At 34.6% G+C, this 25,674-nt stretch overlaps 2 protein-coding genes and 1 long non-coding RNA gene across 4 annotated transcripts; 1 reads left to right on the top strand and 2 right to left on the bottom strand.

Annotated features, from left to right (window-relative positions):
* On the top strand, positions 1–25,467 carry LOC126755230 (uncharacterized). Of its 2 annotated transcripts, none has more exons than XM_050467641.1 (9): positions 1–500; positions 913–1,222; positions 1,281–1,502; positions 1,562–1,754; positions 17,355–17,501; positions 17,606–17,745; positions 19,763–21,716; positions 23,584–23,802; positions 23,872–25,467. In XM_050467641.1, exons 1-9 carry the CDS (start codon positions 137–139, stop codon positions 24,244–24,246), a joined length of 3,924 nt encoding a protein of 1,307 aa, XP_050323598.1. In that variant the 5' UTR covers positions 1–136; the 3' UTR covers positions 24,247–25,467. The 2 variants fall into 2 exon arrangements, with proteins under 2 accessions (XP_050323598.1, XP_050323599.1); XM_050467642.1 differs by lacking the exon at positions 1–500 and adding an exon at positions 547–648.
* Positions 2,956–5,674, bottom strand: LOC126755241 (zinc transporter ZIP11). Its single transcript, XM_050467665.1, has 2 exons — positions 5,290–5,674; positions 2,956–5,156 (listed from the first exon to the last, which is right to left on the bottom strand). The coding sequence occupies exon 2, from the start codon at positions 5,078–5,080 to the stop codon at positions 4,052–4,054; it is 1,029 nt and encodes a 342-aa protein (XP_050323622.1). The 5' UTR covers positions 5,081–5,156; positions 5,290–5,674; the 3' UTR covers positions 2,956–4,051.
* On the bottom strand, positions 22,131–23,998 carry LOC126755252 (uncharacterized). The gene is made up of 2 exons (XR_007666474.1): positions 23,911–23,998; positions 22,131–23,747 (listed from the first exon to the last, which is right to left on the bottom strand). It is a non-coding gene; the product is annotated as an uncharacterized LOC126755252 (long non-coding RNA).
* Positions 25,468–25,674: the final 207 nt, after the last annotated feature.

Here is a 25,674-nt window from a genome sequence, read left to right as displayed (position 1 = left end):
TCAAGGAATTGAACTGGTGATTTAAAGTAGGATTGTTTTCATAAAAGTTGATAGATTTATTTAAGTCAATAACGAAAATAAATTTGGCGCACATGAATATTGGTTAGCAAAATTTAAAATTTACAATTTTTTTGATATGGATAAATTTGTTACACGAATGCCATCTTGGCAAACGGTAACCTACACAAGTACGCTAAATCGATCCAGAAAAGAGCCCCAGGATAAAAATAAAGTTGTGAACAAGAAGCCATTGCGTGAAAGCCAACTACAAAAAATCGCAATCGATTTAAGTCCATCCTTGCAGAATAATCGGCGATTAAGCATACGAGACGAGCATTTATTGAAAATATTTGCCAGCAAACCTGATCAGCCATTAATGCCGTCAAAAGAAAATAGTGCATTGACCAGTAGTTCGCATTGTTCTTTTGAACGTTTTAATGACATAGCACACCCGACTGTTGACAATAACCAATTATTGTTTGTGGAAAAGCACAACTTGCGTAAGTACACCGCACTGAAAATAGAAGCAATGACTTTGTTTTCAATATTTTGAAAATAAAGACTGTCAAATATATTTTTCACACAAAAAAAATTCACAAAAAGCTATAAAACTAAATTTCATGTGTACTAAATTATTTATAATAAATGGTAAGCGAATTCCAAGTTCTGTTACCTTTTACGTTATCTGTGATGTGAGGTTTTCAATGGGTAGCACTGCTAAAATTTCGCGCTGTCATTTTCTGACAGTGCGAATGATAACAAAATGAAAAGAAAATGTGAAAAAATATTTTAAGTTCCTTAGTTTGTTGATCTCATTAAGTGTTTGTAATATAAATTTATCCTTCCTTTTGTTTCCTGTGCCCACTCTTCAACATGCGCATGCGTATTATCGCATTTCAAAACAACTCACAGGCGAATTGAGCGACTATGTGAGCAGTCCCGATGCTATGCCTCAACGAGAAAAGCTCCTTATTTCCCAATCGCCACCAGTAACATTTAATGAAGTAATTTATGAAGATATCGAAAACAATCCCGTAGAAATTGCAGCTGGTTCTCCTAACTCAAATATTGAACACATAACTAATACGCAAATAAACACAAATAATACAAAAGAAACTTCTAAACCAACAACATTTAGTAAAAATCCTCAAATGGCACGCATACAACGTGATCTCAACAGTCCTTCAGCATCATTGCGTGTCCGCGCGATCAGAGCTTTAAAGTATATAATTTGTGATCGAAGTTGCTTATATGTAATTTGAACGTTTTTTTATCATTAGAAATCCTGTAAATGATGGTTACACAAACTTTGATATCCCACATGAGGAACAAAACATTATCAGCTTAGAAGAATACCATCCATCTCCACCACCATCAATAGAGGAACTCATGCGCGACATTATAGTGTATGTTGAAGTGCGAACTGGCGAAGATAATCGATCAGAAGGAGTGAAGAAGGTTATTTCACAACTAGGTGCACGCGTAAATGACAAATTACTAAGGTATTCAAAGTTAATAAACTTATGATTTTTCAGTTATTATAATCTATCAATATTTTCAGAGGTACAACACATGTGATATTTAAAGATGGTTTGCTGTCCACGTACAAAAAAGCCAAAAACTGGAACATACCAGTTGTTTCGATTTTGTGGGTTGAAGCTTGCAAAAAAAAGCGGATGATATGCGATCCAAATGAGTTTCCAATATCAAATATAGATCGCTATGAAAACCCTGAACTCTACGAAAAAATGAAGGTAAGTCGATGTTTATTTCTCGAAGTACTAAATGCAAATGATTTATCATTACTATGAAGAAGATATTGCATACATTTATGACGAATAATAATAAGTATAAATGCAAACCGGTTTACTAGAAATATTTAAATGAATTAGTTGTCAGAAATGTGTCGTTGTTGCTACTGGTTTCGACTTATGTGTAATTGCTTTTAAATGTAATGTTGAGAGACTTGAAATGCTGTAATATTGGAATTAACTTGAAAAACGTGCACCATGCACTTAAAACTTTAAATTTAAAAGCTTGACATGAAATCCCCATAAGGAGAGAAATGAATTTTCTATAACAATAACACCTAACGACAATGAGAGATCCACAACAGAAAATGTATGTTGAATAATATTAGTGGTTGCATAGTTTACTGATTGCATTAAAATATTTTATTGAGAAGCAATTACATGTCACATGTACATTCATGGAAATAAAGATAGTATCGAGAAGTAATAACATATAATCCACTGGATTTCCTGAAACTAGAAGTATTAAATTAATTATTTGCATGGAATATTATGAAATTTCAAGTATTTGCAACTTTATGAGGTACTAGCTTGTACTCACGAACACATTTAAAATGAATTAGGCAAAAGAAAACACGTTAACTTTAAATCTCCGAAATGAAGAAATATAAAACTTTACCACAAAATACTGTTTAATGATAAGATATTAAGAGTTGTCATCGACGTCCTCTAACCAAGGGGTGTAGGAAAATTGAGAACAAGCAAAGAGATAATTAGAACCATAGTCTTGTTGTATGCAGGAAGGAATACTTTTTAAGTAAAAGTTTCAGCTGTTTCAATAGAGAATGTTTTAACATCCAGAACGTCTTATACGGGCATAATGTTATGGAGGTGTAAATGGCGTAGATTTTCTATTTGTAGAATACATCACTTGGCATTAGAAACTGTTTTTTCAGAAAGTTAGTGAAATATATTGTAATAATTCTTTAAATAGTATTTAATTTTTTTGCTTTGTCCGAAATTTAGCACTTAACAACACTATTAACTCTTTGCACCAAGTTGCTAAAGTATAACAACACTCTTCTCGTATCAGTTATTATTGTAACAGTTGCTGTTATCTTGTTAACAATATGTTAACATTAAAATATATGTAAATGTTTATTGGATAGTAGTAAGGCCCCAATAACAACAATCATAAATCAAATAATAGTCATTGTGCTTATATTTTATCATATCTTTATCTAAAAACTCCAATATATTTATAAAAAATTATGCAAAATGAAGAACTGAGGAAACCCAAAGCAATGAAAGAAAGAAGGAAGAAAACTTTAAACAGACTTGCAAATGAAATATGTGCAAGCAGGATTAAATAGAGCTTGCATAGGCAGCGTATTGTTCACAAAACGATAACGTGAATATTTTACACGTTTATTTGTCTTTTTGAAGATAACTCAGTGCACGTATCTGCCTTTATCTGTGTACATCACAAATTATCGTGACATTTTAAATTTATCAGAATTTAATTTAGCTATCTTAACTGTTGTTGTTATATGTAGCTAATTACTTGCGTATAGTAACTGTTGAAAATATACGTTGATTGATTACCAACGTCTTGTTTGGCTTCCAGCGGAAATTGTTTACCACAATATTTCATCGCTACTGTGTATACATATAAACTATTTACACTCACAAATAAGTATGCCACCTTCACTTTAGGTAAATATATATTGTATATATTTTTTTTCTTCATTAAATTACTTAGTTTTTTCTCTGCTCAAAACATACTTAGAAACTAATTAAATTATACTGTATCTAACAAATAGTATTTTAATGAGATACATTAAAGTATTCCATTTAAGTAAAATGATGGTATTCGCTTTAATAACTTTTTGCGAGACAGAAATTTCTAAAACAATAGTGTTTACAAGAATTCTTATTTTCAGTAAATATTTACAAAAGTAATACTCAGTTGTCCGTTTTATGAGATTTTTTAAAAAGTACAAAATATTAATGCGTTAACTTTTTATGAAAATAGTGCTCGGCTATCGTAATTTTCATATTTAAGCGACTTAGCGAGCATTACAATCAATCACGCTGCTTAAATACATGTCAAAGTACATATATACACAATTACATCAGAACACACGCATTTACATCCGTAAATAGTCATTTAAAAAATAGATAGGCTTTTGTACCAAATCAATGTGACTGATCAAGCGATTGTTGTAGCTTTGTAAACGCAAAATATTGTACTTGTAGTTAATAATATAACAAATATAACAACGGCAGTAGTGGTAACATCAAGATAGGGTAACTTCAAGGCACATCATTATAAGGAACCCTGCTACCGTGCCCCAAGTGGCAATCGTTCCATTGCCACTGGCATGAGCTTCGGGCAATATGTCATCCGCAACAATATATATCATTGCGCCGGCTGCAAATGACAGTGCATATGGTAATATGAGATTGGCAAATGTCACTGCAACTGCACCCAAAATACCAAAAATCGGTTCCACCATACCAGACAGTTGACCATACCACAATGCGCGTGCCACGCTAAAGCCAGCTGCGTGTAAAGGCAGACTTACAGCGAGGCCCTCTGGAAAATTCTGAATTCCAATACCAATTGCTAAATTTCGAGCAGCTTCAAATGTGGAAGATTCAGTACTGCCTATTGCGCCGAAGCTGACACCGACCGCCAGACCCTCGGGAATGTTATGTACGGTTATTGCAACAACCAGTAACATAATACGTTTCCATTGTGCCACTGCGTTTTCAAGGTTACGTTGACTATCTGTTGTGTATGTACGCTGAGCTTCTAATTCGGCTGCGCTGTTTTTTTTTCGACGTCGTGGCTCAAGGTTGCCGTGTTGTGTACTCAAGCAATCAGAAAAACTATCCATGCTTTTTGTTACAGTGCGATCCAAAACACCTTGACTATTACGTATATCATCGATAGCAATATCAGCCTTATCCTTATTCGTTTGTGTCATCGAAATCATCATATTTGTGCTGTTGAGTCCAAGATACGACATAAGCCTATCACATCCATACACAAAGATGGCACCCAAAAGAAAACCACCAGAAACTGGCATAAAGGCGTAAACGCCATACAGATGTGAACTCTCTGCCATTTCTATGGCGGGATTTAAAAGTGACCAAAACGAAGCAGCAATCATGACACCAGCGGCGAAACCTAATGCAGCATCAAGTGACTTGCGTTGATTGCCGCGCACAAATATCACGCACGCTGCACCCGCAGCTGTTAATCCCCATGTAAAAAGTGTACCCAAAAGGGCTTGCATCACCGGTCCGTACCCAGGAATCATTATGAGGTCTTGCTACTCTATCTCAGCTTTTCTCTCTTTCAGGCAAAACAAATTATATTCAATGAGCGTTGCTTATCTATATAATGCGGAATACAAAAGTTTTTTAATTATTATTTCTCAATAGAAAAAAAGATGCAATCATATACATACATACATGTGTATTTTTCTATGAAATACAAACGTTTGATTAATAATAGAAATATGCTTACCGAGAAAAATCACACGTAAGCCAGGTCACAACCTCTACTTAATGTTTACTTCCCTTGATTACTTTAGAAAATGCCACGTTCTAAGCGCTAATAGCCTTCAAAAGTAAATGCTACTTTGGGAAATCACCAAGTCGGCGTTTTTTACAATTAACCCACTGATTTATATTGAGATTTGCCAAGAAACGTAGCAAATAATTTTTGTATCTTTCTGCCGTACTATCGAATCCATTAACGTATTTTGTGGTGCAAAAACAAAACACAGTTTGCCAATATGACCAACGAGAGCTCCACAGATTGTTGCTCCAACTTCAAGCTACAACAAATGAATACAACACAAAGTGAGAGCGTTGGCGATTGTCAACTGTCAGAAGTCTGCTCGTTCTCTTGCTGCTTTTTATTTTCAGCTGCGGTCATATGCTGAAAGTGGCAGCAGATAAAACAGATATACGCATGGTTGCATTTACAAAGCAAAAATTTAGTGTGCATACAATACCTGTGTAACAGTTTTTTTGCATTTTAGGTGACGATAGGTACTAGGTATCAACAAAAAAATCGAAAATTAGTTTTTTTTTTTTGCTTACGATTCACTACATCATAATGGGCTGTCAAAAAAGTCGTGCGGTATTTTTATTGAATTTTTTTTTTTTTTAATTGAAATTGAAATGAATTTTTGATGACTCATGCTCAGCTCTTGACCGATGCTACGGCTGCTACTATACCGATCTCTTTCGACCAATTCAGCGATTTTATCGCAATTTTCGACGACAGGCCTTCCGGAGCGTGGCGCATCTTCGACCACCTCTACACCAGAACGAAAACGTTGAAACCATCGTTGTGCGGTGGAAATGGAAACTGTATCGGGTCCCGCCGTAGCACAAATTTTATTGGCGGCTTGAGATGCATTTTTGCCTTTATCGTAGTAGTACTGTAAAATATGCCGTATTTTCTCTTTATTTTGCTCCGTGTTTGCGGCGCTATAACTCACGAACGACATAAAAGAAACGACAATCAATCAAACACGTGTTAGCGCGTGAAATGAGCTTTCTAAAAAGGTATAGCATGACCCGATGCGACGAATAAAACTAGAACTACGCGCTTTCAGCGCCAACTAGCGAAAATACCGCAAGACTTTTTTGACAACCCATATTTAATATGTATGTATGTATATGTAGCACATAATTTTCAGCTTCCGCGGTCAAATATGAGCAATATATAATCATTTTATAACCAAAACTCAACTTTTGAGTGGTTTTTATTATATCGTTTTTCCTTCTCCTGTAAGCTTATGAAAAGTGATTTTGCATTTAGGTGATAGTAAGTTTCAAAATTTTTTGATACACAAAATCCGGCAAAAAAACTTGAAGAGTAAAGTTAATTTTAATTTCATTATTAAGCATGTGTCTAAAAGCAGTCGGAACATTATAAATTTTTACTTATAAAATATTTTTGATCTAATATACCAGTTCGGACTCTAACATAATATAACTATGAGCGAGCCATTTTACTTCTCGTCCACTTTTTGTTTCAAGATTATTTTACAAATGATAATGAATGCTATATACATATAGTATATTCATATATCAAAAGTTAAAAAAACAAAAACAAATAATATATATGTTTAATATTTAAATGCATGTACATATAACTTTAAAATTCAGCTAAAAAAGGATTCAATTTTAAATTCTTCACGGCAACCCTTACAAATGTCTGCAGCACAGCGATGAATAGAAGCAAAACAGAGTAAAACCTTACGCGTTATAACGATAAATAATTTAAATTTGATAATGTCAAGCAAAACGACTTGTGTCGCACGTACTTATATGTAAATAAATGCAAGCAAGAAGCGCTAGTTTGAATAGTACTTTTTATATCCATGGGCATGAATCAAAGTTGGTAACAGCAACAAAGCCACCTTCACAAATACTTAGGTTTAAAATATGACTATCATCATAAAGGAAAAAGTTGTTTATATACTTAATGCGTAAGGCTGTATGTATGTAGATATGTATACGTCTTTAAACTTATCTCATATAATAAGTAACACTGATTTAAATACATAGCTACGAGTACTTTGGTATCTTGAGTATTAGATTTGACACAGACAAATGATTAAAATATAACTACCAGTTGGCGGGTCCACGCCTATTGAGCCAAGAAATAAAGTGTCCATACATTTTTTTTCATTGCAAGATCTATATTTCAAAAGGGATCGAATAACTCTACTAAATGTCACTATTCTCAGCTAAGAATAAAATATTTTACATTTGTTACAAAATAACACTGTGCATTAGGGTACTTCATTTTTTGGTGATCACCTATCACCTGATAGAAAATAAAAGATTTTAAAATATTAGCTTAACTCGTTAAAAAAATTAAATTTCTCGTATAAACACACAATATTAGCTTAACTTGCTAAAAAACTAAATTTCTGATATAAATAACACACGTTTTTTTAATAAATTTTTTCAACATGTTGCAACAAATAAAATAATTGTGTTCAACTAACGGTTGTTAGTTTTAATTATACTGATTGTTGCTACTGAACAAGGCGCTAAGACGCACTATTAGTAACCGGTAAGACATTTTTAATATCACAACAGAAAAGCGCATTGACAGTTGCATCGCCAAGACATTGTGGCTACTTTATTAGATTAGAGTGGAACGATGCACAGGCATTCATAACAAACCGAATACATAAAAAAAGTTGCTAAGTGGTGGCTAGAAGAACGGAATGCCAACTTAATGAAAGGACACTCTAACCCCATATTAACCGATATTGATAACACAACCATCGGAGGCTGTGAAGAAGGAATGAGAGTATATTTCCACTGAAAGATGTCCTAAATAAAAATTTTATAAAAATCAAAATACAATATCCAATTTAAAAACAGAAATAGAATCATTTTACTAACTTTTTTCTAGTTTTTTTTGTTATTTGTTTTATATACTGTTATAGCTTTTGTAATATAAAATATTCTTTTTTCAAAAAAGTGATAAAGCATTATTTTACATTTGGGCCCAACTAAGAATTTGACCGCAGCTGTATATATGTAAATGATCATGCTGAATGGACGAGTTGAATTCCTGTAAATGTTTGTCCATCCATTCATTAAAGCGATAACTGGAGTAAAATATTTATACAAATATAATGATCAAACTGCTGTAGAAAAATTAGTTAACACCTCCTTATACAGTGTTAAAATTAGTAAAATCCAGATGTGCGGAAGTGATAAAAAAACTATGGACTTGGAACAAAATATTAGTAAATCCTATTATTTACCATTGTTTCCAAAAAGTTGCATATGTTTTGTCCACGTAATTTTAGAGTTGAAATCAAAATGGTATTCTTATTTTTTTTTATGAATGAAATTTTTTTGTTTAAAAACGTTAAATAAATGTAAAAATACCAAATTTTAATAATTTCATATTCAATCGACGGTCTGCAAAGGTTATTGGTAAAATATATACACTTTTTCTAAACTAATGTATTAGTTGCATATGTTATGGCCACCACTGTATGTCAATGTCGTCGTATATCTCATACAGCTCATCGTTCCATCGACTGCGATATTCGCCGTGGCCAACGCGCAAAGGACCATAAATCTTCCGCAGAACCTTTCTCTCGAAAGCTCGTAACGTCGACTCATCAGATGTTGTCATCATCCATGCCTCTGCACCATATAACAGGACTGGAATAATGAGTGACTTATAGAGTTTTGTTTTTGTTCGTCGAGAGAGGACTTTACTTCTCAATTGCCCACTCAGTCTAAAGTAGTACTTGCTGACAAGAGTTATTCTGCGTTGGATTTCGAGGCTTTCATTGTTGTTGTTGTTAATGCTGGTTCCAAGATAGACGAAATTATCTACAACTTCGAAGTTATGACTGTCAACAGTAACGTGGGAGCCTAGTCACGATTGCGACGACTGTTTGCTTGATGACAGGAGATATTTCCTCTTGCCCTCGTTCACCACCTGACCCATTTGCTTCGCTGTCTTATCCACTCTGGAGAAAGCAGAACTAACGACGCGGTTGTTAAGGCCAATGATGTCAATATCATCGGCATACGCCAGCAGCTGTACACTCTTATAGAAGATGTTACCTTTTCTGTGCAGCTCGAATTATTTTGTCCAGAATTAGGTTGAAGAAGTAAAGGGAGTCGCCTTGTCTGAAACCTCGTTTGGTACCGAACGGCTCGAAGAGGTTCTTCCCGATCCTGATAAAGTTTTTGGTGTTGCTCAACGTCAGTTTACACAGCCGTATTAGTTTTGCGGGGATACCAAATTTAGACATCGCGGCATAAAGGCAGATCCTTTTCATGCTGTCAAAAGCAGCTTTTAAATCGACGAAGAGGTGGTGCCTGTCGATCCTCTTTTCACGGGTCTTTACCAAGATTTGGCGCATGTGAATATCATGGTCAGTTGTTGATTTGCCATGTCTAAAGCCCTATTCAACTCTCGGTCTACTTTCTCTCCGCTGTGACACGGTACTCCTCATCGTACCAGCTGTTCTTTTGCATTTTTCGAAAACCAATGCTTTCGGTTGTCTGTTGTGATTGCAGCTTCTAGACGCCGAACATTCCTTAAGTTTTTTTTTTTTTGCTGCACACAGGCGGGTGCGTATCTTGGCTGCAACAAGAAAGTGGTCCGAGTCGATGTTAGGACCTCGGAGCGTACGCACTTCTAAAACACTGGAGACGTGTCTTCCGTCTATCACAACATGATTGATCTGGTTGGTGGTTTTTCGATCCGGAGACAGCCATATAACTATATTTCGGGCCCCTGCGAAGTCGATCAGCCTCAACCCATTTGGGAATCTTATAACTCACTACTCGACAAATATAAAAATTCAATTTTCAAGTTTGGTAGTTAACATTGTTTGGAAACTCTTATGTTACACTGTGAGCTGAGATAAAACCGGATTACAACTACTTCCTATATGTACATACATACATTACAGTATTTAAGTCGAGATAGAATAATGCTCTCAAGGTACACAGGTACGTCTTGTCATATCTAAAAATTTATAACTTATCCAGGGGGTTTACCTGGATACCACATACATATGTGAAACTGAGATCCTACGGCTGATTTTTTACCAAAAATATCGCTCAATCTGTAAGACATAACAACCCCCCTACTATATACATATCGCTCATTTGCTGCAAGACGGGCATAAATCAAAAAACGTGATTTTTGAGTTAATGATGCAGAATAACAACAAAATACTTATATGCCCGCTACTATATATTTTCTACATACATAATAAAAAATAATAAAAAAATGTCCAACTTCCGGTTGTTTATATATCATAAATATCGCTCAATATGCGTGTTATCTTAATGAGTTTCAGAGAGTACCTCATTCTAGTAATAATCAGAGGTGTTGTGGAATCTGATAGTTGTCGGAATCAGAATTGAAACCGATCAAAAAAAAGTAGTAGGTGTAATGAATTCAGATATTATTGGTTTAATATTCAAAACAGAATTTTGCTATCAGAAACAAAGCAAAGCTCACAGATTTGAAATGTAAGTTAAGAAATCAAGTTATTTTATTATTTCGAATTAAATTATCTTTATTTCTATAGGGGAAAACATAAGTATAGAACACAAAATGTCTTAATTATTGAGTTTTTGAAAAAAAATACGGATATTTAAAGATATTGGGTTTACAAAACGTAATAAACATAATTTAACACCCAGATGCGTCTTTATTCATTCGATAAATGTTATCTCTTAAAATCTTTCTTTAATTCGGAACCCATTAAAAACTTTAATATGTAGAATTGCTTCCAAATGTATTCATTTGCAAGTTTTGCCACATTAGTAAAAAACTGCTTCGAATATTGGTTTTGCGTATGTTCGAAAAGACGAAAACCCAAACAGATTCTGTGACACCATTGAAAATCAGAATTGGTTTGCAATTCTGACAGCTAAGCAATTCTGTCTTGGATTCCCCAACACCCCTGAATAAGTCTTGAATTCCTAAACGGATTAAGTCGTATCAATACTACCCATACTACAAAAAAAAATAAAAAAATACATTTATAGATATTTTAATTATTTATTGATTTAAAATGATATTTGCTCAGTAAATATTAGAGTGACTTCTGAAATATTATATGAAATATTATTTAATGTCAAAATAATTTTAATTTAACAAGTAAAGAAAGGCTATGCTCGGGGGTAACCGAACATGTTATACTCTTACAACTTGACAGGACCAGAGCTAGGAAAATACCTTAAGGTGCAAAACCAGACGATCCGAATACAAGCAATTATATATCAATTCATACACTGACTGCCATATTAGGCATAAGGTTTGTTAGAGGAACGAAAATAATTACATATATATACACTATATGAAAATTTGAGTAATTATTAGGTATATAGGATATAGTACTAACCCAATTTTATCTAGCTCGTTAGCTATTTTATGTAGCTCGTGATATTGGTTATTTCCCTGATACTTTTCGTGTATAGTTTAGTTCAACCGTCTTTTTCCGTTCAAAAGGGAAACGTTGTTGACAAGTTTTGATTCGAAATTTTACTTTTTAAACAAATTTACGTTGAGTGTCCGTATTATTTCTGCCACCAGCGTATGTATGTACATATGTACATATGTATGTATACTCCTAATTACTTTACATAAGTTAACAAGAGAGGAAAAAACGAAATAAGATATCTTCATCCAATACGGACGATTAGGCCGAGAAATCACGTCAAAGCAGGTTATGGTGCACTCTCCGAATTCCTTCCGTCCGCCCAAACTGTCATTAAAGAATACTATTTGAGTATTATGCGTCGTTAGCGTGAAGCTATTTGTAAAAAGAGGCCGGAATTATGGACCAACACTCTTGGATTTTACAGTACGACAATGCACGGTTGCAAAATAAATTGATTCTTCGTGATTTTGTAGCCAAAAATTCAGCCAATACCGTGCCGCAACCATCGTGTTCGCCTAATTTAGCTCTGTGTGATTTCTGGCTATTCAGCAAACTCAAACGACCACTTCCTGGGAAACCGTTTTGAGTCAATGGAAGCTATACCAGTTTTTTTCGATAGTTTTTCTTTGCAAAAATATTCTGTGAAATCGGCAATGTCCTATCTTGAATAGTTTTTGGATGGCATCATTCTAAAGAGAGAGGTACAAACATATATATATGTATAAGTTAAACCTTAAACGCGTTTTTCTCGAAACGACATTTTTCAAAGTTGCTGACATCGTAACTCAACGAGAAATTAACTGATCGACTTCAAATAAAAACCTAAGTATTGTTGAATATGTCGGGGATTTCGTTCGTTGATTATTCTGTGGAGGATTTGCTTGTTGATAACTCCATATCACTTCACACTTTTGTACTTTACTATAACTCAATAACTTCACTTTTTATTTTCACTACACGAGCACAGCAAGTTCTGCTCCTATCAAGATCCCTTCTTGAACTGATTCTGCGAGGACATAGCGCCCCTTCATTGCTCTAAAAGTAGCTAACGGTTCCTGAGTCTCTTCACTCTGTTCGCAGAATACGATCAGACCTCACTCAGTAACAGTTTCTCTAGTCCTGTTACTATGCTTATTTGCGCATTTACATTCTATAGTACCGTAATATATGCTGCCAATGCGTCGCCTACTTATAATATCGTTCTGCCACATACAGTTGCCTACGAAATATTTGCGCTACAACATATGCACGCATTTACAGTGACATACAAAATACAAGCATAAGCGCTCCGACACGGCCTTCCTGATAAATCACCCGTCCTCGTGTGTTTACTTTAAACCACAATATTCTTACACATCAGTTGTTATTGTTTTTGTCATTTACAAACATTTCATTCACTTTTCTTCACATACATAAAGTTTGAAGCTTCTAGACAAAATCAAGCAATAGACTAAAGTATGTAAGCAAAACATACAAATGAGCAAATTAGTTTCTTGATAACATTTCATAAATTCTTTTCATTACATTTTCTTCTTCACCATACTTTACAATTCATGCAAAATTAATTATCTTTACCAACTGGTGTATTTCCTTTTACACCCACTTATTGACCCCCGCCATGACAAGTCCTTCTGTTATGGTGCGATAATTTTATCCCTTCTTGGGATTCCAAAGCACCTACCGTGCCATCCATATCTTCCGACCCCCCGCTATAACAAGTCCATCTGTGCGGTCATTATATGTATCTCCTCTTGAGATTTCAGGACACCAACTGCGCCATTTTTTTAATCTTTATTTCTCACTTGAAAAGCAGACGCATCTCCTCTTGAGTCTACCAAATCAACTTCTTTACTTATTTGTCTATTTGGCATTGCTTTTTAAAACTCTTGCGCATACTTGCGTTTTTTTTCTTGTTAATGATTTTAAAACAAAACTCTCTCTGAACTTATAAGTTTTGTTTGGTGACCATTTTTCTTTTTCTTCTTTAGAAACACATGGTCTTCTACATTACATTTTGCTATTTTTGCCTAAATAAAGCACTACGTTTGTCATAACGAGCATTAACTTCAATATTTTCCTTTGCTTGTTCTCTTAAAGATTCCCTATCAAATAAATTATCCACTTCTTCATCTATTGGTAATAGGCCTAAAGGTCTAACTTCTCTACCGATTAGCCTTTCTAAAGATCTTGGTGACTCGATTGCCCGTACAATTCATTGTCAACTGTACTTCGGTTAAGGCATTTTGCCAGAATCTCTGACTGATTTCATCGGCGATCGGCATACTCTTTAGCATGCTCATTATGCATTCTACCCTGCACTGCTCAAACCTGTAGGAATTAAATGTAGCTCTCTCTCCATATTTTTTTTTGTTTAAGAACAAAATTCACTAAATTCTGAGCTTGCAAAGTTACGTTCCTAATCCGCTGTAAATCGAGTAGGCATACCAAACAAACACACAGCGGCTTTAACGACTATAATAGAACTTTCAGTGTCAATGTTTAAGATGTGATAAAAATAAACAAATTACTTAATCCTTTAGGTATTTTTTTCAATCATCTTCACCTTATGCCTATTGCACTATGGAATGTCTTTCTCTGAAATCGAATTTAATTCAGCCTACAATTTTTCAATTGATAGCTTAATTTACAGCTGATACGATTTTCGACAAACCAACGAACATACTTTGACATATTTTCGAACAAATAAAATCCATCGACTTTATCCAAGGTTTTTTCCCAACCTAAATGCATAAGAGCTTCGTGGACATGATTAATCACTGCCCATCTAAATGCCCTAGAAATTATGGAAAAACATTTAGTTTTACCTTTTCTTTGTATCCTTCTATGTAAAACTCCTTTCCTAAATTCATATGTTTTCTTTAAATTTTTTATCAAATCATCATTTTTTAGCTTAGTTGATAACTTGGCTACCTCAGGATCAAGTTATTCAGATACTAGCCAATTATCATTTACCTAAGTGAATTCGATCCGTCTTTTAACTATTTTTTTCCATACTCCTACATTCTTTAATCATAGGTAACTTTTGGTTATGCTTTTATCAACTGCTGGGCATCACAATCCATACAAATAAATAAACGCATACTACCACACATACACACGCACACCTTATAAAAGCCTGACCCACATTTAAGGAATAGGAAGGGCCCATGTTTTATTTTTTTTTTATTTTATTTTTGTTATTACTGTTTCTCTTCCCTTCACTATCTATTTGCGAGCTACACCCACATCTTCTTTCGATTATCTAATAATTTTGGTCCCTTCTCATTTTCAATGCACTTAATTTTAATGTATTACAATCTCGTTTCCACTTTGTATTTCGCTTTACATTTTTAACTGTATACTGGATTAGGATTAACGTTAAAATTCAGGTAAATCAATTTCGACATTACCAACCAACCACAAATTTTACCAACAGTAAAGTCCTTCAATGAACATTCAGCTCCAGAGTTAAATCAAAATGGAACGGACTCGGCTGATAATTTTACCACCACCTTTGGCGAAACTAATGTGCAAATATCTACACGCATCTTCTATCTTTTCCCTCTCCCACTGATCCGGATTTCAGGACATGAAGTAGCGTAATGCACTTGAAACATCGCATACTGTACCGATCTATCACTCCAGAATTGATACTCTTATTTCGATGTTTCCTTTTGCGTTGTTTCGCCTTTCCAGTCGATTAGAACTTGAACTTCTTCCGCCTGGTCCGGTTACATATGCATCCTCTTCCGTGTAACGCCTCTTAAAAGCGTAGGCCTCCAGTTGTTGTAACTCATTGCGACTTGTTACATTTGAGATATGTACATACCCAGTGTAACAAACTATTGTCGGTTTACGCCATGTATGCCAATGTTACCGACTCTGCGATTTCCTCCAAATCTTCTTTCCACTTGGTTATGCTTGCGAAACATATTGGTAATAACCATTGTAATGCGCTTTCGTCAAGCGCCTTGCTCAACATTATCCCAAGTGCGCCGCCTTCGAGGGTATTTTCATCAAAAAGCTGGTCCACCGTTGTACACCTTGCAGAGACATCCGCTCCAGCACAATCGGGATTGAATTTTGTCAAAGCAACGTGGACAGGCCTTGCGTCTGGTACCGGTCTTGGTATCTGCATGAACTTCATTATGTCCATTAGATTCCGGTGCTATACTTCTAGCGCTACGAGGATCTGGCACGAATCTCGGCTTGTAGGATTAGCCAATCCCACTTCTGATGTTGGGGATTTCGTTCGTTGATGACATCACAACTCAACGAGAAATTAACCGATCGACTTCAAATTAAAACTAAGTATTGTTGAATATGTCGGGGATTTCGTTCGTTGATGATTCTGTAGAGAATTTGCTTGTTGATGACTCCATATCGCTTTACACTTCACACTTTTACACTTTACTATAACTCAATAACTTCACTTTTTATTTTCACTACACGAGCACTGCAAGTTCTGCTCCTATCAAGATCACTTCTTGAACTGATTCTGCGAGGACATAGCGCCCCTTCATTGCTCTAAAAATAGCTAACGGTTCCTGAGTCTTTTCACTCTGTTTGCAGAATACGACCAGACCTCACTCAGTAACAGTTTCTCTAGTCCTGTTACTATGCTTATTTGCGCATTTACATTCTATAGTACCGTAATATATGCTGCCAATGCGTCGCCTACTTATAATATCGTTCTGCCACATACAGTTGCCTACGAAATATTTGCGCTACAACATATGCATTTACAGTGACATACAAAATACAAGCATAAGCGCTCCGACAAACACATTTACCATACAATAACCTACAATCTTTTTCATAGCTGAAAATATGTATTATGTTCAAAGACGTTCGAAACATTCAATCGAGTCCTTCCTTTTAAAAAAAATAACGAAAATCGCCTAATTTTTCATGCGTTACACTAATACATATGTACTACATAATATGTATATATAGCCCCTTAAAGGCTATTCCGAAAATTTAACAACTGTTTCCAAGATTGGAAAAAACATTGGCACATGTGTATTTCGGCCAAGGGGGATTACTTTGAGGGGGACAACATAGATTTTGAAGAATAAGTTAAGAATTTTAAAAGTATACACAAAGTCTTACTATTTTTGCTCATAGTAGTACATATCACTAATTTGAAAATGTTTTTAAAGCTTAGGCATTCCTTACTTGTTTTTTGTAGAAATGGTTAACAAAGTCTTTCGACTCGTTTCACCTTTGTTAATTTTAATTAACATAACTTTTAGCGTGTCATAAAAATTGTTACTTCCTATCAAGAAACTTTAAATTTTATACTCGTATGCATTATAGAAGTCAATTTTTCACAACTTATCTGAAGAACCAATCAATATTTAATACAACCTACCAAAAACGAATAACCCGAATTAAGTATATTATAGAACATTTACATAATTACCTTATTCAAATCACAAATTCAGAATAAAGCTTTTAGCTAAAGCTAGAGGCGACAAGGCATGTGTCTTAATATTAATATATTAGAAGTAAACAAAATCCACAAAAAGAAATTGAGGCGCAAAAAATTTTATAATCTTTTTATAGTAAAGGTTCTCTAAAATGTGAAACATTTCAATATCATTCAAATTTCTTATTTCAGCGCCACAAATCCATGCAGCCGGACTCAGAATGCAATAAACGCATTCGACTGAGACAGGGTACACCTAAAGACTCTACACCAAAGACTGTAACGGTAACCAAAACACCTTCGGCTATAAATAATACGCCCAAATCTAGTAGAAAACAGGTAAATGCACTTGATTCACAAAAGCTAAGTAGTCAATCCATAAACTTTCCATTGTTTGTTATTGTTTAATGTTGTTTTCGTTTGTTTACGTCACAATTCAACAGAGTGATATAAGTCAATACTTCAGAAAGTTAACCAATGCTAACAGCACACCTATGACTGATAACAATAGTTTGCCTGGGTCAACAATATCGATAACGAAAGCTGATATCCCTGAGTCACCTGCTACGCAACTATTAAATAGGTAAGTTTTATTGTTATAACATGTACATATATATGTACATAATGTACGAGGTGTGTTAAAAAAATAACGGACGTTTTCTAAAAAAAAATATTTATTCATTTGGCTACATTAATGATGGCATTTTCAAAATGGTTGCAATTCTATATTATGCACTTATGCCAGCGTTTCTTCCAATTATCGAAACTCTTCTCAACCTCGATTTTTGCGATAACCCTCACCTCTTTCAGTGATGCACTTTCAAACTTACAAACTTTCAGAGCTGTAGTGTTTTCGTCCATTCGGACGACATGGAGAAAGAATAACTACCAGCGCGTTTGTTGAGGCCAATGATATCGATGTTATCAGAGTACGCCAAGAGTTGTACACTTTTATAGAATATAGTACCTTCCCTATTTAGTTCTGTAGCTCGAATTATTTTCTCCAAGAGCGTATTGAAGAAGTCGCACGAAAGGGAGCATTGTCTGAAACCTCGTTTGGTATCGAACGGCTCGGAGTGGTCCTTTCCGATCCTGACGCAGCGTTCGGTATTGCTCAACGTCAGTTTACACAGGATACCAGGGATACCAAATTCAGAGATCACGGCAAACAGGCAGCCCCTTTTCGTGCTGTAAGAAGCAGCTTTAAAATCTACGAAGAGGTGGTATATGTCGATCCTCTTTTCACGGGTCTTTTCGAAGATTTGGCGTATTATGAATATCTGGTCAGTTGTACAATTAGATTTTCCATGCCTAAAGCCACACTGATAAGGTCCAATCAGTTTGTTGACGTGTTGACGGTGGGCTTTAGTCTTTCACACAATACGCTCGATAGAACCTTATATGCGATGTTGTGGAGACTTGTCCCACGGTAGTCAGCGCAGGTTGTAGGGACTCCCTTTTTGTAGATAGGGCAGAACACACTTAAATTCCAATCGTTGGGCATGCTTTCATCCGACCATATTCTACAAAGAAACTGAAGCATGCTCCTTATCAGTTCTTCGCTTTCGTATTTAAATAGCTCGGCCGGCAATCCATCAGCCCCTACCGCTTTATTGTTCTTCAAGCGGGTAATTGCAATTCGTACTTCTTCATGGTCAGGCAATGGAATGGCTGCTCCATTGTTATCGATTGGGGAATCGTGTTCGCCTTCTCCTGGCGTTATACTTTCTCTACCATTCAGCAAGCTGGAGAAGTGTTCCCTCCATAATTTTAGTATGCTCTGGGCATCGGTTACTTGATGACCTCTGAGGGTTCTACAAGAGTATGCCCCAGTCTTGAAACCTTCTGTTAGTCATCGCATCTTTTCGTAGAATAAGCAATGAATACATCTGAAATTTGTATTGTACTTCAGGAGCATGTGTATCGACATAAATTTGTTTTATAATTGGGCTTACAAAACTCGCAAAATTTTAATTTTAAAATTCACAATTTTTTTTAGCAGACATCTTATATTTCTGTCCAAGCAATTTTTGCTATATTTAAACTCATAAAAAGTTTTTCTATGCTCTAAGGCAAGGTGGGCGTTAAAGTTATATTAAACTTTTTTGAAAAGAAAAGCAAAATAAATAAGTACTCGATATTAAAGAATAGGACGAATTCAACTTATTCTCAATGTCGTGTCACATTTTAAGGTGTTTTATGCTTTTATACTCGCAATTAAACATCTCGGTTATGAAGCAAAATAAATATAATAAAGAAGCTAAGTGTGTCTACGACCTATAATATACTCGTACATAAGTTAATAAAATGCCAAATATTAACCTTTTCATTTGCCACATTTTGTATTTAAAAATGCAAACAAATGTCACTTAATGCATGGGCTATATGAAAACCTACTAAATGAAACCCAATACTTGTAATTAATAGCTTACTTAATAATAACTTTTTTAAGAATGATGCACAACCATTTCAAATTAATAGGAATTTTGAGGGAGTGTTTTCAATCTAAATATCGTACCATATGTATATTTTTATCAGAAACATATAAAAAAAACTCTGAGGTAAAAAATATAAATAATTAATTTCATTTTTTTTTTCAGAATTGAGAGCAAGTCATTTACACCACTTCAACCGAGAAAGTGTCAAAGTGCTGCCAACTCAACAACTTTAGAAGTTGTTATGTCTTTAAAACCTTCTAAAAGTGGTGATGTATTGGAGCACACTAGTGTATCAGGTGAATCAGGGAAAAACTTAGAATTTACTCCTACTGAGCCGAGGTACGCTAAAAAAAAAGTTGTTCCTTCGGCATCTCCAAGAAAACGTATTCCTCACCGACGTACCAGTGTTCAGATGCCTGTAACGCAAAGTACAAGTGCTTATTCGCTACAGTTGACTGAGACTGATACGTCCGGACGTGTTACGCGTCGTCGAAGCTCAATACATACTGCTGTTAACATGAGCTTAAGTAGAATAGACCCAAATACACCTGTTTCAAAATCGGATGTCAATTACTCAACATTTAGTCCAATACACGAAGAAAATAGAGAAGGCACGACTATGTCAAATGCTAATAACGCAGCTAATCAGCAAAGTCCACGTGGCGAGAAAACTCGCCTAAAAGGCCGACGCACAATATTTTCTTATAAAACGCCCGAGATCTCACCCCAAAAGAAAACGAAAACGCCGAGTCGACGCACACTATATACACCAAAACCCATAGAGGAATCCATATCTCAATTGGAAATATTAAAAACAAACGATTCATCAAAAGTACTAGACGAAAGCTTATTACGATTTGCTCTAACGCCAACAACTCTATTAAATAGTAAAAGTAGCTCACAAGAAAATCTAAATAAAACCGATCCCGAGGTGGGTTCATTACTTGAAGATCATTCATCTACTATGGTGTTTAGTTCTACGCGCCTACCCAGCACCAATCGAAGACGTACGCTATTCGACGTTTCCATGGACATAATACAACAACGCCTACACAATATAAATAATTCTGCAAGACGATCGGTGGCAAAAGAATTAACTTACCATGATCAAAGTCCGAATGTGGTTTCATCTAAAATTAATTTAGATTCGACAGTAGCAAAGGACACAAGTAAGATTGATCGCGAAAGCTATTCACAAATTACCCCAATAGTACCTACCATTGAAAATACAATTTCCACGATCAAAACTGTTACAAAACGCAAATTATTTGTGCCAAATGATACTTCACTGATTTTATCTGCCAACCCCTCAGGATCAGTTAAGAAGAGCCCAAATGAAGCACGCGTAAAGCGTAGGCGAACCATGACAGCACAACCGAAAGAAAAGCGAGTAATGACAAAATCACGCAACAATATCACCGCTAATACAAAGTCACGATCAGAAGTTATTATCCCACCTTTGTCGACAGCACAGGTGTCGAATTTAACCAAAAGTGTCGCGCAGTCAGTGCCTACGTTAAGGAATAAATTAGACGATAGTGAAAATGGAGAAACATTGAAGATGTCGTCTACATCCCTACCTGCGACAGCGGTAAACACCAAAATAAGTGCATCGAGTACTACATTAAATGCGACCAGCGCTGCGAATGTACCAGTATCACAAGCTTTTATTTTGAAGAACGAGGCCCATGTGATGACGGCTGCACCGCTACCAAAATTAAAAGGATCTTTTATGAGCATAATTTCAAGTAATACATCTGATACCACAGTCAAGCAACAATTGCAACAAGATATGGGAGTAGATGAAAACATCGCAATAAATACTCCGTCCCTTACCACGGTATTATCACAAGCTTCTACTGCGCCGTCTATAGCTACTGAAAATCCGAAAGTGCTATCTACATTGGACTCAACTCTTCTCCCAACGAATCAAACAGCACCAAAAGTCGTTAAAAAATCACAAATGAGTGAAACACCAGACAAAGCGAAGGATGCAGTTGAAGTTGGAGCGTCCGGTTGTACGCTAATATCAAAAAATGCACCCGGTGGCAACAAAAAATGGCCATATATTGTATGCACGAACATGCACCGGGAGCAGATCAAAGTTATGCGCGAGGTTCGTAAACAACGATAATTTTTTCTCAATTTTGTTTGTCAATTTCCATGCTTCTTCTCATTGCGCTGGCGCTGGCGTAACTTTAGTATGATTTATTTGTTTAAAATTTTTTTTGCGCTTTTCCGTTTTTTAATTAAATTTTAGTTTACGATTAATATTTGATTTATGCTTTTACTTTTTTGAGTTAAATAGTTTCTCTTATAATTTTACTTGTAAGTTGTTGAATTAGTTTTGCTCTTGATGAATAGTGGTTTTGATTAGCTAAAAGTATCTCACAAAATTGTACGAGTAGAATTAATTTAGTCTATTTTTTAACAATACTGTATACAAACATTTGTACATTGACTGATAGTACACATCTAAAAAATATTATGAATTTAAAAAAACTACAACATTTACGAAATAAATGACATGTACAAGAAAACCATTTTATTTTTATTTATATCATTATTTTTATATATGTATATATTTTGCTGGATTTACAGTTGATTCTAACACTTTTGTATTAATTATATATTTGTAAGATGACACTAATAATTTTAGATGGATAGACAGAAAATAAACAAGGCTCAAGTTTTATTGAAATTTTTCTTGACGTCCTACAAATGAAAATTAATTTGCACGTATAATTCCTTCGAGTAAAGTTTAGTTTATTTTACTTTTAAAACCTTTTTTTCTTTTCCTTCTTATCATTTCAATTTCTATTGATTGTTTTTACGTTAATAAATCTTTATTTTATTAAGTTGTATTTAGTGTGCATATTTTGTTTTACATTTCCATCAAATACTGTACTCTCCTCAAAATATTTTCTGTACAAACTACTTTTCTTTACTTCTAAAAGTAAGGCTCCTCAATATGTAAAAGTGAAGTACAAGTTTGAAATATACTTGTTACAATACTACACTCAGATTTGAGGGTTATTTTTTAATTACTATAAGAGTTTATTTTTTTTAGAACTAATTATGCCTTCAAACGAAAGCAAAACAATTGAGTACATTTTTACTAAAATTTATGCATATATCATTTACTGGTGTTTTCCTAAAATTGTTTTTATATTATGAGTGCGGTTGAGCCCAGGGGACATACCTTGAAACTATTGATCATAATTTATGATCATTACCACGTTGGTATTTCCTTTTCTATACCATTATTCAGTGAATAACCATGATTAAGCTACGGCGTTCCGCTCTTCTCCCATGTCTTTTATATCGTCCAACGTTGATTTGAGAACAAAACATTTTTCAATTTCAATACCATACAATCAATGTAAGCATATACAATCTCCCGTCAGACTTTGAAATATTTTGTTGAAAATATTTCTATTTAGATAACATTTGTTGGAACACCTATTTGGAAGGTCGTATTTAAAATGTTCAAAACATAAATTTATTCAGCAAATTCGAACAAATTGCTACGAATTCTGATGTGACCAAAGACTGTTAGCTCTGAAGCATTCCTAAATATTTTTTAGGGATTTACAATAATTCAAAATTTTAGATTGACCAACTCAACTGAGTTTGGAGCAGTAAAGACTGTTAAACTCTTCATAAAAGAAAATCCATGAATATACTCACCAGTACAAAGGGAACTCGGTAAATGGTTCAATTATGTATTATTATGTTCCTTCCTTTCGTGCTTTTTAGCATTAGTAAGTATTCCAATTATACGTACATATGTACATGCATACATATTTATGTACATATGTATATAAATTTGAATTACTATACGGTAACAGTCTTAAGAACTAATTTATGACAGTAATTAATATCTCAATTATTCTCAAATACATACATACGCATAAACTTGCGTTATTTAATCGGAATTCCTCATTTAATTGCTTATATTCATACCTTGGTTCAACATATAGGCAATTGCTGAACTTGGTGGTCTTCAACTGAATCACTGCGTTAACGACGATACCACACACGTGGTGAGTTACGAGCCGCGTAGGACGTTGAATTTATTAAGAGGACTAATACGCGGCCTGTGGATACTAGACTACAAATGGGTGCTGGACTCACTGAAAGCTGGCTGTTGGTTAAATGAGGAAGAATATGAATTAAGAGTGTTTTCACGCGCCATTGAGGTAAATACAAAATGTAAAAGCAATAAATAAATAACCTCTTATTATAACATAAAATATGAATTATTCTAGATATGTCGCACAGAACGACAGGCTTTCGGCAATACATACAAATGTGAACTATTTGCGGATTTAGGTACATTTTATATATCTTCGCGCTGCGGCCCGATCTCAAAAGAAAATCTAAAGGAGTTAATTGAACTGTGCGGCGGCAAAGTAGTAGATCATCGCAAACGTGCCAAATACATACTCGGTGATCCACACAAAACACTGGAAGATAAAGTCTATGTAACTCCATTTTGGGTATTAGATAGCATAACACATATGCAAGTGATGCGTCAGCAAAAGTATACCTATGTTACCAACACAGTTGTTAAAGCGCAGCCACCATTACCGCAAGTAAATGTTGCGCCTGCTGTTTCTACGCCACCTGTTGTATCTGGCTGAGCATTTATAAATATTTATAAACAATATAGTAATGTGACAATCATATATTTGCTCGTTTCGACGCAGAATTAGTTTTCCATATTGCAATCTTAGCACATAGTATTTTAGTTAATAAAATAGTATCTAATAATTATGCTTTTTTTAATTAAATAAAATTGTAGTCAGAATGAAAAACTATTATTTAAAATTGTATTTCAAAAATTTCTAGTGGATATATAATTACTTAATTCTATTTCTGATTTGTATGTTTTCGGACCTAGCATTGTCCACAATGCGCATAAAGTAATATTCATTCAAAGCTTAAACGAACGACCAGTCAATTCAAGCCTTAAGGGGCTATACCAGTCTGACGCATGAAAAATTAGGCGATTTTCGTGATTTTTTTTTTGAAAGGAAGTACTAGATTGAATGTTTCGACGTTCTATGGACATAATAAAGTATATTTTTAGCTATATTAAAATCTTTTTTTTACAAAAATATTGAAAAATAATGGAGTTATGTGCTGTCTGCGGAAGTGCCGAAAAAAAGTGCCTCAACTGCATGATTCCGCTCGAATGAGTAGCTGAAATAAAAAAATTCAAAATGTTTATTAAACTTAAATATATTTTCTATGCAATGAACTACGTCTTTGAAAAATATCAAAAATTAAGAAAATGGCGTAATTTTGAAAAAAAAAATTCGTTTTTTTTACGAAAAAAATGGTCGTTTTTTACGGAAAAAATTGCCGTTTTTTTAATGCCCAATTGACAATTTTCAACTAATCAAAAAGATCGTAGTCCATTGTATAGCAAATGTATTCAACTACACCCAGTTTTACTTTGGTCGGTAAATTTCTCGTTGAGTTATGATGTCAGCAATTTTCAAAAATGTCGTTTCGAGAAAAACGCGTTTAAAGTTTCACTTTATGTATATATGTTTGCACCTCTGAGCGGTCGCTGTTTAGAACGCTGCCATTCAAAAACTAATTCAATATACGACCTTGCCGATTTCACAGGATATTTTTGAATATATAAACTATCGAAAAAGCAAAAAAAAAATTTTTTTGCAAGTGTCACACTGGTATAGCCCCTTAAAGATACTGCCAACATGTGAATTTTATCTAATTAGAACACTAATGTGGCTGTTGTAGTTTCAATCACTGCGGTAGTACACAAGAGTCCTTATATTTATTAAAACTATTTTGACTCATGTAACCGTCCATTTTGGATGAGTTCCAAATTCATGTTGCCTTTATTATTGTGTATATATGTATATTTAAAAATAAACGGATTAACTACTAAAGGTAACCTCTTTGGAGCATTTTAGTTGACGTACCAAATGGAAAGTTTTTTAAAGGCTTAATTCGGTAGTTTTATTTATTAAAAAAAAACTTAAATACCGTAACGATTTTATTCTTCTTCTTAATTGGCGTAGACACCGCTTATGCGA

This window comes from Bactrocera neohumeralis, chromosome 4, assembly GCF_024586455.1.
Source record: "Bactrocera neohumeralis isolate Rockhampton chromosome 4, APGP_CSIRO_Bneo_wtdbg2-racon-allhic-juicebox.fasta_v2, whole genome shotgun sequence".
Classification (NCBI taxonomy): domain Eukaryota; kingdom Metazoa; phylum Arthropoda; class Insecta; order Diptera; family Tephritidae; genus Bactrocera; species Bactrocera neohumeralis.
Note: the sequence above shows the minus strand (reverse complement) of the source record. Positions and strands in the feature narration are given on the sequence as shown.